This window comes from Echinops telfairi, unplaced genomic scaffold (assembly GCF_000313985.2).
Source record: "Echinops telfairi isolate 266 unplaced genomic scaffold, ASM31398v2 ScPeMD7_7424;HRSCAF=8462, whole genome shotgun sequence".
Classification (NCBI taxonomy): domain Eukaryota; kingdom Metazoa; phylum Chordata; class Mammalia; order Afrosoricida; family Tenrecidae; genus Echinops; species Echinops telfairi.
Genome location: NW_022111324.1, coordinates 19,215,910 through 19,233,003, shown reverse-complemented (window position 1 = coordinate 19,233,003; position 17,094 = coordinate 19,215,910). Strand labels below are relative to the sequence as shown.

The following is a 17,094-nucleotide window of genomic DNA, read 5'->3' as shown; positions in this document are numbered from 1 at the left end:
CAGGGGCTTAGGTGGAGAGCAAATGTTTTGAGAATGATGAGGGCAATGAATGTACAAATGCGCTTTACACAATTGATGTATGTATGGATTGTGATAGAGTTGTATGAGCCCCTAATAAAACGATTGATAAATGGATACATGAAGGAATGGACTTTCACAGGCCATTATGTCCACTAGAATCCTGCTCTTCAAAGCCACCAGCCACTCGCGTTACTCTCCTTCCTCTCTTGGTGGCTGTCACTTTGTCGCTGAAGCTTGGGGCCTCACACACACATTTCCAAAGGAACCTCATACCAGAGGATTAGGAAGGAGATAAGAGCTTAGACATTTCTTAGGAGCCCAATGCTTGATTTTTTCATTAGAGCCAATCTTATTACTATGAGACCATGAATATGTGTATGAATGACTGATTGTTTTTTGTTGTTGAAATTTACTTAAAGTTCTGTAGATATAGTTGAGGATGTATACAGTCACATTCAAAGAGGCATCAAACATTTTGTGGAAAATTCCATTGTTTTTCAGTTCTGGTTTTCCACAAACGTTTTGAAGCCAACTTGCATATTCAAAACACATATATACTGTTAAGGAAACAGAGATTATATAATAGCTGCTGTGTTTGGGCCTTGCTTGCATCTCACCATGAGAATCACTTCCCTCTGTTTGCATTTGCTGAACCGGCCGGATGGGATGGAAGATGTCATACTCAATTGAGTTATTCCCAGGCAGATTGAGTGGGAAATGCCTGATCATTAAATTCAGAAATTCCGGCGGTACAAGAGGAAAGAACGGGCAATGCCAATTCACGCAATTGAATCAAGTACTGTGTGACTAAATGTAGGTTGTGCCCCTGAGGGCCTCATAGGTCAACAGAGGAGACACAGACGCAGATAAATACAACATGTGAAATATTGTAATTGTGGTGCCGGGTGAGCCTAAGACTCCAGCGCTCATGGTCAAAGTGCGTATGCACCTGCTGAAGCATAGGATCATCGGCTCCCCACATTCCTGGGCTACATGCTGACCCCTTTCCCTGGGCCTGTGGGATGGGTTGGAGCAATGGGAGGAGGGGAGAGGGGATGTTTCTCATCTCCATGCACCCGGCTTGACAGATGACCTAATCTCAACAATTTGTTTAGGAATGGAGTTTTCTGGGATCGTGTTGGAGACAGGCAGAGATGTCAGCACAGTGAAAGAGGTAAGTGCATGGAAATCTAGAGAACTGATGTGTGGGCAGCTCTGAGAAATCCGCCGAGTGTAAGAAGCACACTCTTGCTTCTTCTGGCATTTGACGGTAGACAGCAAAGGGGCACCGAGAGAAAGGGGGAAGGAAACTATCGGCAGCCCTGGCTTCATTGAGCTGCTTACTCTGAAGACGGTAGCACCTCCATCTTTAGTTGCTGAGAGGATGGGAAAAGTGAAGAGTTCAACCTCTTCTGGAAGAAACTAACACTGATATTACAATTCATGCCAACCCTTTTCCTTACGTTATCCCGTCATTCTCCAAGATTACGGGGCATTGAAAGAAAGGCCAACCTTCTAGGACAGTGGCTCTCAACCTTCCTAACGCCTGGACCCTTTAATACAGTTCCTCGTGTGGTGGTGACCCCCCCCAACCATAAAATTATTTTCGTTGCTACTTCATCACTGTAATTTTGCTACTGTTATGAATCGGGCGACCCCTGTGAAAGGGTTGTTCGACCCCCAAAGAGGTCGCGACCCACAGGTTGAGAACTGCTGGTCTAGAATCAGGTGTGGATTTTCCTTGTTTTCTTTCCTAATTCAGGAAAGAGGCGAATGACAAGTTCACACCTTTGAACAAACCTTAAAGGCCGTTTTCCTTTCAGGGGGACCAGGTGATTGGCGTGAGCGGCTTCCACGCGATGGCCGAGGAGTGCATCACTCCCCAGAAGGTAGCCTGCCCTCCCACTGCCAATGTCGCAGACATCTTCTCCTTTCTTTTCGTTCTTGAATTCCCGCCCACCACTCCCCTTCCTCCCTGTTTTCGTTTGTCCTCCTACGGTCAGCTCTTGTTTCTTAGCTCCTTTCTTCCTGTTGCTCAGAGCCTTCTGTGTAGAGGTGTGTCATCCCGGGCACAGAGCCTTGCTTGTGTGGCGCAGCTTAATAAAGAGGGCATTTTGTTTTCTGAGTCCTGGAGCGGTTGGCTGGTTTCCAAGGAAAATCATGATTGGGTGGTTTTGGTGGAAACACTGGTGTGAGGTATTCAGCAGCATGTAATGGGCTTCTCTTGGGAACAAGATAGCCCTGGGAAGGGAGCCAGCCTGGGTGGCCTGATAGGGACAGGCCGGATAGGAATGGTGTCTCCTAGTGGTGAACAATGCACAAGCTCTCAGCCCAAGGGGCTTTATGGAGACCGTGGTTTCGTTCCATTCTCTAGAAATTGCCTTCCTTCTGAGCCCCATTGCAAGCCAGAGGATTTTTGATGCCCGTTACACCCAGGATGTGAGCTCTCCCACGCCTTGGCCTTGGTTTCCTCCTGGCTCGGTTACTGGCATGTGTTTCCCTTTGCAGTCACTTAGGCAAGTCCTACTATTTACTGAGCACCCTCTATGACCAGGTACATATGCTTAATTCCTGAGCGGCCGTTATCTCTTTTTATAGACACTGTGGAAGATTCCAGAAAGCGTGCCTCTGCGAGAGGCTGCTGTCCTGCCTGTGTCTTATGGCACTGCTATTTTGGCCCTGGAGCATCGGGCCTGTACCCAGCCTGGGTGAGCATTGTGGGGACAATAGAAGCCTATAGGTATCCTTCTCTTTGGGGAGTTGCTACCAGGAGCTTGCTTCTCTCCTTCTCTGTCTTCCTGTTAAGCGCAGTTTGCCTGAGGATAGGCTAAGGGGAAGTGTTGTCTGAGGTTACTGTGGGCCACCTTTCTGCTTCAGAGGGAGTGGTAGATTGTGAATCTTGCTAATGTTATTTTGGGAAATGATCGCCCTCAAACTCACCACTCTGAAGCAGGCTTCTGCTCCCAGGTCATGTAAACTTCTGATTCAGTCCCCAAACAGAGAGCCAGAGAGCCTGCCTAGCATTCAGGAACCATATATCCATCCTCTTATACTCACATCTTAAACACCGTTTAGACAGGGGAGACCTCATTTCAGCTGGGGCCATTCCTTCAAGAAGAGGGGAGAGGGAGAAGACTATTCATTTGCTGCCATACAACGCTGTGGTAAGGTCACCCCAAATCAACAGATGCTTCTCAGAGATTGATCCTCAAACTTGCAGGAAAGTCAGGATGGGGGGAGGAGAGCATGTATGTATCAAAGGAACCATTTACATTTCTGCTGTTTGGTAAGTGGGGAGGAGCAAGCTCCCATAGGGAAAAATTGCTTAACAATATTAAATAGAACCCAAGAGGAGAATAAACCTGGCACTATGTTCCTAATGAGACATGTTTGACTTAGTTTCTATCCAGCTTTGGTGACCAAGGCCATGTGCTATAAACTACCAGGACCTTGTCCTTTCAAGGTGCACAGCATCCTGCATGGGCCACACCAGAAGGCCGTGACGTGGAAACACCACTAAGTGAATTGGGCTTTACCTCAAACTTACCTGTAGCCCTTGGGCTTAAGACTGAAATTCTCTAGTGTGAGAAGAAGCAGATGACTTCCACCTCAAGGTTATGGAATTGGTGGTCATTGAACTGTGGTTGAGACCCTTGCTTTGACGAGACCCAGTGACCCAGGACCCCATATATTTCAATGATCTCCTTGCCTTACTATGAAGGCCTCTAATGTGAACCCGAGACATAGGTAAACCATAGATATGTGAATGGATTTTGGGTTCCCACTTAATTATAGCCCCAATCTTAGAGCATCTAGTTCTTATGACATGGCCCTGCTTGATGCTTGCCCTCATGAAGAGATCACTGAAGACATGGCTGCTACAGCAAAGTGTAGCGAAGAAAGAAGATGAGCTAAACTAGCAAAAAGCATAGCATCTGGGGTCTTAAAGGCTTGTCTTCAAACAAGCAGCCATCTAAATAAGGTGTCATTCTAAGTTCACATGGAAGAAGCACATCCGCCGGTGTGGTCCAAGGCTTCTAAATAATAAAATCCAAATCCCAAAGAGGGGATGATATCAGAGGTTAAATTGTGAACACTTGGTTTGCAGAAGGCTGTGGATGACAGTGGGAGCGTAGAATCCATGTACAGAGTCCCCACATGGATTGAGCCTCCAGTGACTTCCTTCTGATCATAGTGGAGGAATGTGAATAGCCTTGCTGTCAGCAGAGAGCATTGTAAACTCTATTATGGCACATGTAATTAGGTCAAAATATAATACTTTATCATTAGATCTCACTTTTGACCCATCTTAAAGTTGTTTTATATTCATATATAAAAAACGTGAAGGGGAAATGCATGTGGATTAAGCCTCTGGCCATGCATCGGGAATGTAAATAGCCTTGCTATCATGCAGGACACAATGGCAAGTGGATTCTTACAGAACTAGTTAGGCTCAAATCTCACACATTATCATTTCTCCCTTTAAGCCCATTTTAAATTAGATCTGTTTTAAAGTACTTTTTGCTTTGTTTTTGATTGAAGATTTTCTCTGGTTTATTTTGTTGTTGTTTTGCTGGGTTTTTTGTACATATATATGTTTTCCAGTACATGAAATCTAAAATAGATAAATCTATAGAGATAGAAGTTGGATTAATGCCTAACTGGGGGTGTGGAGGGAAACGGGGAGCTAGTTAAGTAACAGTGAGCGCAAGGAGGAAGAAAATGTTCTAGAACTGATTGTAATGATGATTGTATAGCTCTGTTTAATATGACCGGACTATTGAAGTGATATGTGAATTATATGTCAATAAAACTATTTTAAAAAATCCCAAACAACCCCCTGACCCATTCTGAAGAAGATCGCATAGAAAATGTTAAACTTGAGGGACTTGGTGTGGTGTCAGCCACTCTACCCTGGTTTTAATGGGACGCCTCTAGTCTTTGTCTCGCAGCGAGTCTTAGTTGGATGTGCCCAATGTGAGTATTTCAAACACAAAAGTGCTGGGGTGTTCTACTTTCCCTGAAGCATACGAATGTGGGGTCATCAACATTTCTCTAGAGAAATGGAATGACAGCTCATGCCATTTCCCCACAGCCTTTTGGGACCCCTTCTTCCCCCCACTCCCGTCCTCCCTCCTGCCCTCCTTGGTGAGCTTCGGGACTTTCCGTGGAGGTGGGTTTAGTTCACCAGTGGCCATCACCTTCTAAAGTCTAGCCGTGCTTCGAACGAGCAGGGTTTAAGGACAGAGTTTCTGGAGCAGACACTGGAGTGGAAGCTCAAAGGGAGAGTCGCACCAACACAGAGGAGAGGCTGCGGGGACCCAGGGATCACTTTCCTGGAAGTCTTCACGACCAGAGCAGGTTAGCATGTGGCCAGCAGTCACACCCACCACCCAGCCCCGGATCCGGAGACCGGGTGCACACGAAGGGACCCAGGGGGCTTCTGCGCGTTCTCTCCTTGCTGCCGAGCATTCCAGCTCTTACCATGCTCCTGGACTCCCTCCTCGGATGACCTGTGAAGGCATGTGGAGTAACATTGTCTCTCTCTGGCACAGAGAAACCGTCCTCGTCACGGCCGCAGCGGGAGCCACAGGCCTTGCAGTGATAGACGTGGCAACAAACGTCCTTCAGGCCAAGGTATCTGCATGCTTAGTTCTCCATTCAGCCCTCCCCTCACCTGTTTTCAAATATGGGAGACAGTCATCCATTTATTTAAAATCATGCGCAGGCACACAATCAAAACTAGACTTGCTGCCATCCAGTCAATGCTGGCTCATAGCGACCCCCTGTGGGTTTCCGAAACAGTGACTGTTTCTACTATTAAAAAAAATCCCAAACAACCCCCTGACCCATTCTGAAGAAGATCGCATAGAAAATGTTAAACTTGAGGGACTTGGTGTGGTGCCAGCCACGCAACCTTGGTTTTAATGGGACGCCTCTAGTCTTTGTCTCGCAGTGAGTCTTAGTTGGATGTGCCCAACATGAGTATTTCAAACACAAAAGTGCTGGGGTGTAGAAAGCCCAGTCTTTCTCCTGCAGAGTTGCTGGTGGTTTTGAACTGCTGAATATACAGATCGCAGCCCAACATTTAACCACTGCACCATTAGGGTTCCTCTTTGCACAGGCATGGGGGGCATCAAGTCCCCTTCTACCCAGGTAGGGGTAGGGTCTTGCAATCTATGGTAAAACCTGCAAAAGCCAGAACCTGTGTAAGGTGGAACCTGTCAGAGGAGGAAAACTCAAGTATTTCTCATTAAAAAGAGTTGCAGGAAAGTGGTAAGACTGCATCTTGTCAAAGACAGAACACTTGTGAGATCCGGGAAAACCAGGCAGACTCTTTGCGTTGTGGTGCTCACACAATTCACTCTACTTGCTTACAGGCTAGTGAGGGGACTGAGAAACCCAACCCTCACCCTTCCAGTTACTAGACTCTAGCAAGATCCAACTGACTTCGCGGCCTTTGAAGATGCTCTTCCTCTACCTGTAATACTCTGAATGTGCTTCATATTTAAATCCAATCTCATCGCACCGGCACTTCTCTTTCATAGTCCACAGCTCAGTCTGTGCTTATTCTTTCACTTGTATCGTCATTGGATGGATGTTTCTTCCCTAGTAGACTGTCAGCCTCATGAAGGCAGGGGAAGTGTCCTTTTGCCTCATTATTACAGTCCAGGCATCCAGCTGGGAATATGCCATGACTATTTCTTGAATGAATGAAAGACTCAAGTCTCTGCAGTGATAGGCTATGGACGTCAGGCTGTGGCTGTCAAAGAAAGAGGTAGCTATTTAAGCTGACTTCAGAAGAGTTGGTACCAGCAAAATAGGGGATAGAGGGAGGTGGGGTCCTGTCTAGTGGTGAGAGAACATATTAGGAGACAGAGACATGTGAGCTAGCATGAGGCATCCTGGGAATTACACAGTAAAAAAGCCTATCTGGAGCCAAGGATCCATGGAGGGAATGGTGGATGGTGCCACTGGAGAGGAGATGATGGGCCTTGGGTAGACTTGAAGAATTTGAACACTTATTGGAAGCAACAGGGAGCTATTGAGGATTTTAAGTGGGGAAGTGCTGTGACCATCTCTGTATATTGTACATGTCACTCGGCAGTGGAGAATGAGGGGCAGGCAGATTCTTGGAGCAATCCAAGTCTGAGATCATGATACCCGAGACAAGGCTGTGTAGATGGTGGTTGAGAGGTGGGAAGGTAGAAGAAAATGCAGAATATGGTGCCTGGAGAACAGCCTCATCTACTTCGAGGAACGAGGGCTCTGAAGTTCTCCCAGGGTCAGATTCTAGGCCTGCTTTAGCTTTGTGGCATCAGTTCCTTTGTTGTGACAGGACACTTTCTTTGTGGGGCTATTGTGGGGATTGCATGCGCAGCGTGCCTATTAGGAAGAAGGTCAGAACCTCCTACTAGAAGCATTGTGTTATTTCTGTAAATGGTTTGTGCTCAGAGACTGACTGAAAGATTGGTGGTTTGAATCTTCTGTAAGGCCACAGACGTTGAAAACCCCATGGAGCAGTGTTACGCTGATACTCCGAGGGTACCATGACGACCAGAGGCGTCTATTATTATTAGGCATGGAGGGTGAAGGAGCCAGCTAGGTTAACTGGTGGATCTGCCGTGTACTCAGCCTGAGATACACAGGAGGGAATGCTGAGTTCAGGGTTGGGCGTGCTGAGCGAGCGCTTCCTGTGGAACATGCTATTAGAGGTCCCAGAGACCACTGGACAGACAGGTGTGGAGCTAATTAGATCGGCCTGGAATTTCTCCAGGTGGTGTCTCTGTTTCTCACTTTAAGTTCCTTTTGGGGAAGACGTGTGCATTCTGAAGGTGGCTTCTCACAGATTATTAGCACATTGCACACTCCAAAGAAGGGCTAAGTAGTCTCACGGACCGTCCACTCACATTTCTCGGAAGATACCCTGCCTCTTAAAGTATTTGTGAGGCCAAGAAGAGAGAAGAGGCAGCTTATTCACATCAACCCCAACTGCATGTTTCTCTGTTTTCTCCAGCACCCCCCCCCACAGCCCCCACCTTCCCACAAAATCCATCCAAGTAACGTTTCTGTGCCACCTACTGGATTAGCCATTTTGATAACACCTTCCATCCACAGATTTCATATCACTTTCCAAGTGCTTCCACAGCAATTATCTGACACTCGCGCCTCACAGCACTCCTGAGAGGGAGGTGATGTCAGTATTTACCATCCTTTGTCACAAGTAATGAAAGTGAGACATCGTGGTGTGCTTCTGTCTCCCCCAAGGCCTGGTGGGAATCCTGGCACTGTCCTGAGGCTCCCGACTCTAGGTTGGCGTCTGCCCACTGATCTGCCCACTGAGGCGTGGGGTGCTAATGGCCTTCTTAGGGAGCCTCAGCTAGCTGAAGATTCCACCTGGGCATGAGCCAAGGGTAGCTTTTCGTTTCAAGTAGTTCTGGATGGATATGGAATCTTCGAAGCACAGAGATCATCTTGGGAGCCCTGTGGGCACAGTGGGTTAACCCAGAAGGCTGCCAAGCAGAAGGCTTTGCATGCCCTTGCTGCTCCCGGCAGGAGGTGTGGCAGGGTGCCTCTGTGAAGATTTACAGCTCTGGGGGCAGTAGTTCCCTGTCCTTCCTGTTGAGTCACCGTGCATCAGACGCTGGCAATGGTTTGCGTTTTTAGACATTCTCAGTGTTTAGATGCAAATTTTTGAGCACCAGTTTGGGGCCCGAGTGCTTCGATCTCGTGGGTGCTGCTTGGTGACTAGGTGCCTGGGTGATAAGGAGCTGCTGTACTCCGCCCCATGGGTCTGGGGCGCTGTGAGTCAGAATCAATTCTGTGGCCATGGGTCCGTGTTTGTGGGAGATGCTTTAAGGAGTTGCTGAATTTGAATACATGCCTGCTCCCCCAAAGGGTGGTGATTTGAACCCACCCAGGGGCTCCTCAGGAGAAAGAGCTGCTCGTCTGCTTCCACAAAGGCAATCATCATGACACGTCTCTGGGGCAGGTCTGCTGTCATGTAGTTAGCCCGGAGCTGGCAATCCACTGAGCAGCACCGAACCACACCATCTGTACTTTAGACTGCCTGGGCAGCACAAATGGTTAATGATTACCTCCAGAGGTGATTTGGAAGAAAGACCCGGCAATCTACTGCTAACCATTCCCAGCCATTGAAACTCTACTCTGACCCCTATGAGTTCTCCAGGAGGTGGAATTCACTCCGTTTGATGTTAGGCAATGTATTGCTGCCTGTCACTTCTCTGGAGACCTTCAAAGCCCAGACTGCCCCACAGTCTGGCACACAGCCAACTGTGCTGTCTGTGCCCGGCCTCAGATACTGCTTTCCTCGGGGGGGTGGATGGAGGGAAGCAGCTCCGGTTCTAGAGTCGGGCAGCACTGAGGATAAACCGATGATCTGCTGCACGCTAACTAGATGAGACTGGGTTACTCTCCTGGCCTCTTTTGAGTCTGTGTCTCCATCTACAGAACCGGAGGCCCTCCACCTCCCCCGTAACACTCTTATGAAGGTTAAATAACATACAGGATTGCATATGTATAATTGCATCCGTTTGTTTTCCGAGTGCTTGATATGCAGTGTTCCATTTAGCTCTTAAAATGAGTCTTATTCTGTAAATCTGGGAACCGAAGCCCAGAGAAGCGGAGAGGCAGTAATGAGAAGAAATACATGGACTTTGGTGATAGGTTTCTTGGTTTGGATCCCAGATCTGCCTCTTGATAGTTATGTGACCAGGGGCAAGTTACTTAACCTCTTGTGACTCACTTTCTTCATCTATAAAAAAATGGCATAATAATAGCGCTCACTACAAAGGAGTTATTAATATATGTACAATACTTAGTATATTGTTGGCCCTCTGTCAGTTTTTTTATTGCCTTTCTAATGATGTTGTAACAAAATACCACAAACTAGGCAGCTTCTAACAACAGCCGTTCCTTGTCTCTTTATTCTGGAGGCTAGGGGCCTGGAACCAGGGTGTGCAGAGCTGGGTGCTCCCTGAAGGCGCTGTGGGGAGTGGCTCCCCTGCCTCTTCCAGCTCCTGGTGGCTCCTGGCAGCCTTTGGCACTGTTTGTTTATAGACGCACCGTGTCATTCTCTGCCTCTGCCTTCACACGGTCATCCCCTTTGTGCATCTGTGGATCTGTATCTATTTTCCTCTTTTCTAAGGAGGCAGGTCATCTTGGCTTAGGGCCTGCCCTCCATATGACCCCATGTTAACTAATGACATTGATGAAAGTCTTTTTGCCATACAAGGTCACTTTCACATTTACTGGGATATAGGACCTCCATGTATCTTTTTGGGGGACACAGGTCAATCCATAGGAGTTATTATTAAATGATTTGTGTAAGGTAGCACAGCTATTCATTGGCAGGCCCAAGATTGAAACACTACATTTGTTCTACTTCAAGACCATTCTCTTATATTAGCTTTACTCTCTGGGAAGCCTTTCTTGGTCTTCCTTGTCCTAGATCTAGGGTGGATACCTCTGGAACCTGCTGAACGACCCCCATCACACTGCTGCCCCTTGCTTCTTTGACACTGAGCTTGGTATGAAGATGGTATTCCTACTGGTTGACTCAGAGTAGGTGCTCAATACAGGATGGATTTAAGTTGTATTTTTGGAGGAGAGTTTGTGTCTCCTGAACCATCTCCAGCTTGACTTATTGGGGTTCTAGGAATGAGGACCCCAGGATGCTGAATATACCCTGTAGGTATATGTTGTGGACCACCACATACCTTGTGTTGTTCCTACAGGTCATAGCTGCAGCTGGGAGCGAGCAGAAGTGCCAGCTAGCCATGCAGAGGGGTGCACAATCCAGTGTGAACTACAGCCAGGGCAGCCTGAAGGAGGCAGTGAGGAAGCTGGTGGGCAGCTCCGGGGTGGACGTGGTCATCGACACGGTGGGAGGAGATGTCTTCCTGGAGGCTCTCCGCAGGTGAGGGCTGGAATTTGGGCTCCGTGGGAAGCTCTCTGCACCTCTGGCCTTCCTACTGCCTCGTCTTTGCAACTCCTCCTGCAGACGCATCCGTGCCCATGAGAACAGCTGAAAAGGAATAGAAGCAGAGGGGAAATGGGGAAAAACTTAAATATAGCAAAAACAAGATACTCAATGGGAAAATATCCAAAAAGCCACTGCAGACATTCAAATACTTAGAAATTATACCCGGGCTAAATTTGGCTCTGGCAGCCCCCACAAACTGTTTGACGTACATGGACGGGAGGATTCTGGACATCATTGTCCAGATGTTAGAAGCACTGGGTGGTTGTCCCCTTCCACCCAGGTCGCTGTGCATGGAGGCACAGGCTCCGCTCACCTGGCTGGTTTCTGAAACAGTGAGCAGCGTGGGCATTTTCTTAATTGCTTTTATTTAAAAAAAAAACCACTAGCAAGACCACGGGACTGCTGTATCACACCACTTCTCATGTCTATTCTTCACCCCGGACTCCTCCGAGGTGCTCTGAACTAGCAGTGTGAATTCCCGGGTGAGCCCCGTGGACATCATTTAGTTCGTGGCTTCTCTGAGTTTAAAGCTGAAGCAACAAAAGCAGAAAGAGCAGCCTGCCCACAGAAGGCACAGTTGGCTCTGTAGCCCCTCTGTCAGCAGGCGGCTGGTTTCCTTGCTTGATGACCTGTGTGCTGTATTGACTCAGAAACACAGGAAAGGGTGGGTGGATGATGGAGAGCCGGGACGGAGTGCTTGTGAAACTCTCCCCTTCTCTGGCCTCCCTTCGGGTTTCTGGACAATTGTGTTTTGACAACAGCTTTTCATTTCTCTTCTAAAGGCTGGGTGGGGGGAGGGGGGAATAAGTAAACAAGTGATTTTCTATCAAAATTTTTTCCTCAGTTTATTTTCATAACTCATGACTTAAAGAGACCCAAAACCAAACCAGCAGCTGTGGAGTTCACGCTGACGCGTAGTGGCCCTTAGGTGTTGGAGGAGTGCTGTGTCTTGAAGGGTGTTCTATGATGGTGATGTTTTTTCAGAAGATGATAAAGGTTTCTTTGCAGAGGTACTTCCACTTAGCTCACACTGTACGGTACTTTCACAAGGTGCTCCATAAAGATTGTGAAGTTCTTATCCAAAGTACTCCTCCAAGGGCTCTGGTGATGTAGTGCCTAAGCGTTGGGCTGGGATCCGCATGGTTGGCAGTTCAAAACCACCAGCAGCTCTGGGGGAGAAAGACTGCGCTTTCTATCCCCAACAACAGTTAGACAGCTGTAGTCGCGGAAACCCCCAGGGGTCGCTATGAGTCAGTGCTGACTCCATGGCAGTGTGTGGGAGAGGAAGTACTCCTGCGGAGCATGTAACTTAGAGGGTAGAGCTGAGTTAGAAACGCTAGAACTCAACATAGACCTGAAGTCAGTCTTTGAGAAATGCAAACTGACCTTCATTCAAATGTTTTAATTATATTCTTAGTCTTGTGTCAAACTGAGTTGTCTTAAGTTATGGAAAATGGCATGATCTTCACTGAGACCCCATGGGGGCCCACAAAGTATTTTAGGTGATTAAATAGACAGTCCTTACTGTAAGGTGGGCCCCCCTGTAAAACTGGTGAGTTGCTCTGACCCATAATGCTTTGGGTATGTCTTATTGTTATATTTTCCTACTCAGGAGCCCAACGTGCCAAAAGGACAGATCACCTGACAATTTGCATGGTCAAGGGGAGTGAAAAGCTGTGGGTCTCATGTATAATCCTTTAACAATTTTCATAAACACTTATGTAATCAAACATTTGCCGTTTCAGTATTTTTTTTGCCGTACATACAGTTCAGTGACATGAATCATATCCATCTTATTATTTAGTCATCACCATGATCTGCTTTCAAATTCTTCTCTTCCCTTTAACAGAAGCTCGGTGCCCCTTATGCAGTACGGCCCCCTTTCCTTTCCGTAGAAATGGCATGGCTACACAGGGGGAAGGAGACCCCAACGCCACCCCAGTTCTGGGCTGACTTCTATGAGACCGAGGTCAGCTGTGTCCCCCACTTTTATCCTTCTTTATCCTATTCTAATACCAGCCATCTCTCCCACGGCACTCTACTTCTCTGATGGGTCTGACAATCTGTTGAGGTGGCCACCAAGAACTTCCATGCCTCCCACTGGTCCTTCACCCCCGGGCCTCTGCCCTGCTTAAGCAAAAGTGACAAAGCTCCTTGAGCACTGAGAAATGCCTTCAAGGGCACCCAATCTAGGAGGCAGCCTCCTGCCTGAGGGCACCCAACTTTACTCCCGTATTGGACCTGCTCTGTTTCATGGCCTCTGCTGCCGTCCTTCTCCACGGATATGCTCTTGTCACGGCGTTTCTTTCTGCTGCTCAGGGGATTCTCTTTCCTGCTTCGGAGATGGCTCAGGTTAGTCTCAGTGGAATGGCAAAATGGACCAATTCCCTCATTAGAATCCACTAAAACTTATTTGCATGCCCTCACGCACTCATTAGGCAGGAGTGAAGACAGCTATGGATGGAAGGGCCATACCAAGTAATTGCACTGCACGTAGGTCTCTACACACTGACCAATGCTGCTTGTTTCCCATATGTGGGGCCATATAATAGTTCATCCTCTGTGAGCGAGTGATTTCACTCAGCATAAAGTTCCCAAGGGTTAAACATGTGGTAACACGTACCAGGACTTCCTTTTCCTTCTGACTAATCGTCCATTGCATCGAGGTACTAACATTTTGGTTTTGTTTATCCAGTCATCTGTCGTACTTTTAAAAACAAACAAACAAACAAACAAAACATTTATTGTGGTTTTCCATTTCCACGAACCCGTCTTTCCTGTCCCTTCTTGCCTTCAGGACTTTGTTTTTGCGCAAATCCATTAAAAAAGAAATTTTTTTCCTTCTTTCTCTCTCCTCAGCTTGGCGTGGGAGGGCAGGATTGTGGTGGTGGGATTTGCTGGAGGAACCATTGCTTCAGTGCCAGCCAACCTTCTGCTCCTGAAGAATGTCTCTGCCATGGGGCTGTACTGGGGCCGGTACCAAGTCGAGAACTTTTCCATCATCTCCAAAATCCTGTCCTCGGCGCTTGAGTACTGCCAGCAAGGGCGCATCCAGCCCCACGTTGGAGCGCTGTTTAAGTTGGAGGAGGTAAGATGCTCTGAAGGCTAGTGCACGTAGACAAGGCCAGGAGTTCACCTGGGTCAAGCTACTGCATACTGTATCTAGGATATGAGAGATCTTACTCTCCTGGAATGAGAAGATGGACAACACAACCTAGAATCAGGGGTTATCACAGGCTACGGAGGACAAGATTTCTCCCGGTCCTCTGGTCGGACACCCGTTGCCAGACTGAGTGAGCCATGTGTGAGGTGGAGTCTGCAGGGGCCTGCGGAGGAGCTGAATTTGAGGACACTCCCTGCAGCACTAGCATCTCAAATAGAAGGGATTTATGGTAGTTTGGAAAATAATTCACAAGTGTTGATGTGAACCCTGAACTCCCCAGCATACAAGCCTCAGAAGGAAACACTTAACTTGACCTTTGATTTTCAAATACACTTTAAAGTGCAACCAGATGATTTAAGCTGAGGTTCTGTGAACAGAACACTAAATCATGGCGGGTCTCGTGAGACTGGAATTCTTCCATTAGTTGCTGTGGTTAATTTGGTTGACTCTTCACTCCCTCTTCCCCTTCCCCCACAGTCCCATTAATGTGGCTTAGACTTCCTTCAGAGTGTCATTGCGTGCACTCGTATGCACATGTGCAGTGGAGCTGTAGATGTCAATGGGAGGCCTCAGGGTGGGGTGGAGCGTTTTCATTATTGATGGGAGCTTAATTTATTTTAACGTTGAAAATGATTTGGGTAAAGAAGTGGATTATGCGTCAGGCTGTTAGCCACAAAGTCAGCGGTTCTAAACCACCAGCCACTCCTCGGGAGAAAGACAAGGTTTTCTACTTCCATAAAGAATTACAGTTTTAGAAATCCACAGGGACTGTTCTCCCCCGCCCCGCGGGGGGCTGGGAGTTGGAATCGGCCCGATGGCAATGGAGAGTTGAGAAACTCAAGTCAGCCGTAGAAGGAAGAGCTGCTTTGTCCACGTGCAGGTTAGGGTCTCCGGGCTCTTCGTGCCAGAGTTCACTGCTTGCAGCTTTGCATTTTCAGCCTGTGGTTTTCCTGTCACGAGGCAGATTCTTTTCAAGCATAGTTCATTTTCTCATATCTTTACTATGTCAGCAAAGGAGGAAGTATCCGGGTGGCCTGGTTAGCTGGTGCTGCTGTAGCAGAGATGTCACAATTGGGGGTTTGCTCTTTACAGTTTGATTGATTTTGTTGGCATTGCTGAGAATGGACACAGCAACACCACCGTAACTCCACCGTCTTTCCAGGCACCGATCGGTCACATGGTTCCAGCCTCCTCCGCCATTACCATCAGCTCACTGCTGCCAGAAGTTCCTGTCTGGTCTTTCAAGGTGCTGTTGTCCCTTTGAGCCCATGGAGCTGGTTCTTGAAAGAACACTGCTCCAGGCAGACCTCTTTTATTAGTCAAGACAAACTCCTATTTTGCTTAAGAACGTCAGCGGTTATTTTGGGCAGAAAGAAGATCTCAGGACAGCAGTTTCAGGGGATTCATTCCTTTCCAAGGTTCCGGAAAGTCTAGTGTTCACGACAATTTAAAATTCTATTCAGCACTTTCCCCTCGAGGTCAGGAGTCTTCTATGGCATTTTTGGTGAGGATCTTCAGGAGCGGAAGTCGAACACACCCGATTCTGCTCTCAAGGCAAAGGAGGCACTTGTTCACGGAGGCCGTTAGCCACACACTCCCACGGGGTTCCTTTTTCTTACCCTTGCTTCAGACGAATAGAAACCGGTTGTTGTGCCTTGAATTTGCAAGCTTTATTTTTCAGTTATTTATTTGTCTTTCTCTTTTTTTGTGTGTGTAAGCTTTTAAGACCCCAGGCACTAGGTAACCAACTAGGAGGTAGAACAGAACCAAGTCCCATGAGGTGTTTGGTGTACATAAGCAATCTTAGCAACTACTCTCTCTCTTTTGAAGGTCTGTTTGCCACTTCAACTTTTTATAGGTGTGCAGCATATTGACAGCAAGTACAGTAATTGGCTGTGCAGCTCCCTCCTTAATCAATGTGATTTTCCCACACTGCTTACCCCTCTTTTTCTTCTCTCCCACACCCCTGCTAATCACAATAAGCTTTGCACTTCATACATTTGCCTTTTCTTTTTTGTATGAGGTCATACAACATTTGCAAATTGAGCTCAGTATGATATCTTTTAAAAAAATCACTTTATTCGGAGATCTTACAGTTCTTATCACAATCCATGCACAATATGATATCTTTAAATTCCACCCACACTGTGGCATTTATCAAGTTTTCATTTCTCCTCTGGGCTGAGTAGGAGCTGATTGTTTGTATGTACTACCTTTTACTTTTTCATTCATCAGTGGATGGGCATCTATGACCTTTCCATCGTTTGCTCTTGTGAATAGTGCTGCAAAGAACTTTGGTGTGCAATTCTCTTTTTGAGTCTCTGCTTTCAAGTCTTTTGGGTGTGTTCATAGGAGGGGACTGGCTAGGCCATGTAGTGGACTGTGTGTTGCGCTGCTAACTGCCAGACCAGCAGTTCAAAACCACTAGCTTTTCTGTGGGAGAAAGAGGAGGCTCTCTACTCCTGTAACGAAGTACGGTTCTGGAAACCCCCAGGGGCAGTTCTACCCTGTCCTATAGGGCCACTCTGAGTTGGAATTGACTCGATGGCAGTGCACTTGCAGATTTTTATTGTAGTCCGTTGATAGTTTTTAGGAACCACAACACTGTTTCTTGCATTGGCTGTACCATTTGCAGCCCTCCCATACGTGGGTAATGGTTCCAAGTTCCATAAATCCTGAGCTGTGTTTATAATGTTCTCTTTTATTTATTTATTTTTGATGTTAGCCAGCCGAGGGGGAGAGGAATAGCATCTCACCATGGTTTTCACTAGCTTCTCTTGGAGCCTAGTGATACTGCCTATCTTTTCCCGTGTTTGGTTGGCATTTGAATGTCCTCTCCTTTGCCTATTTATGCGAGGGTTATTTCTCTTTTTGCTATTAAGTTTTGAAATTTTTAATGTATGTG

The 17,094-nt window shown here is 47.2% G+C and overlaps 1 protein-coding gene across 1 annotated transcript in view; it reads left to right on the top strand.

Moving 5' to 3' along the window:
- LOC101661638 (quinone oxidoreductase-like protein 2) overlaps positions 1-14,675 on the top strand; it is a 19,173-nt gene extending 4,498 nt beyond the window's left edge. The window contains exons 4-10 of the mRNA XM_045297975.1: positions 1,137-1,195; positions 1,845-1,910; positions 2,620-2,729; positions 5,577-5,658; positions 10,779-10,960; positions 13,886-14,114; positions 14,667-14,675. Coding sequence (XP_045153910.1) covers positions 1,137-1,195; positions 1,845-1,910; positions 2,620-2,729; positions 5,577-5,658; positions 10,779-10,960; positions 13,886-14,114; positions 14,667-14,675 — 737 coding nt within the window. The remainder of the gene's footprint in view (positions 1-1,136; positions 1,196-1,844; positions 1,911-2,619; positions 2,730-5,576; positions 5,659-10,778; positions 10,961-13,885; positions 14,115-14,666) is intronic.
- Positions 14,676-17,094: the final 2,419 nt, after the last annotated feature.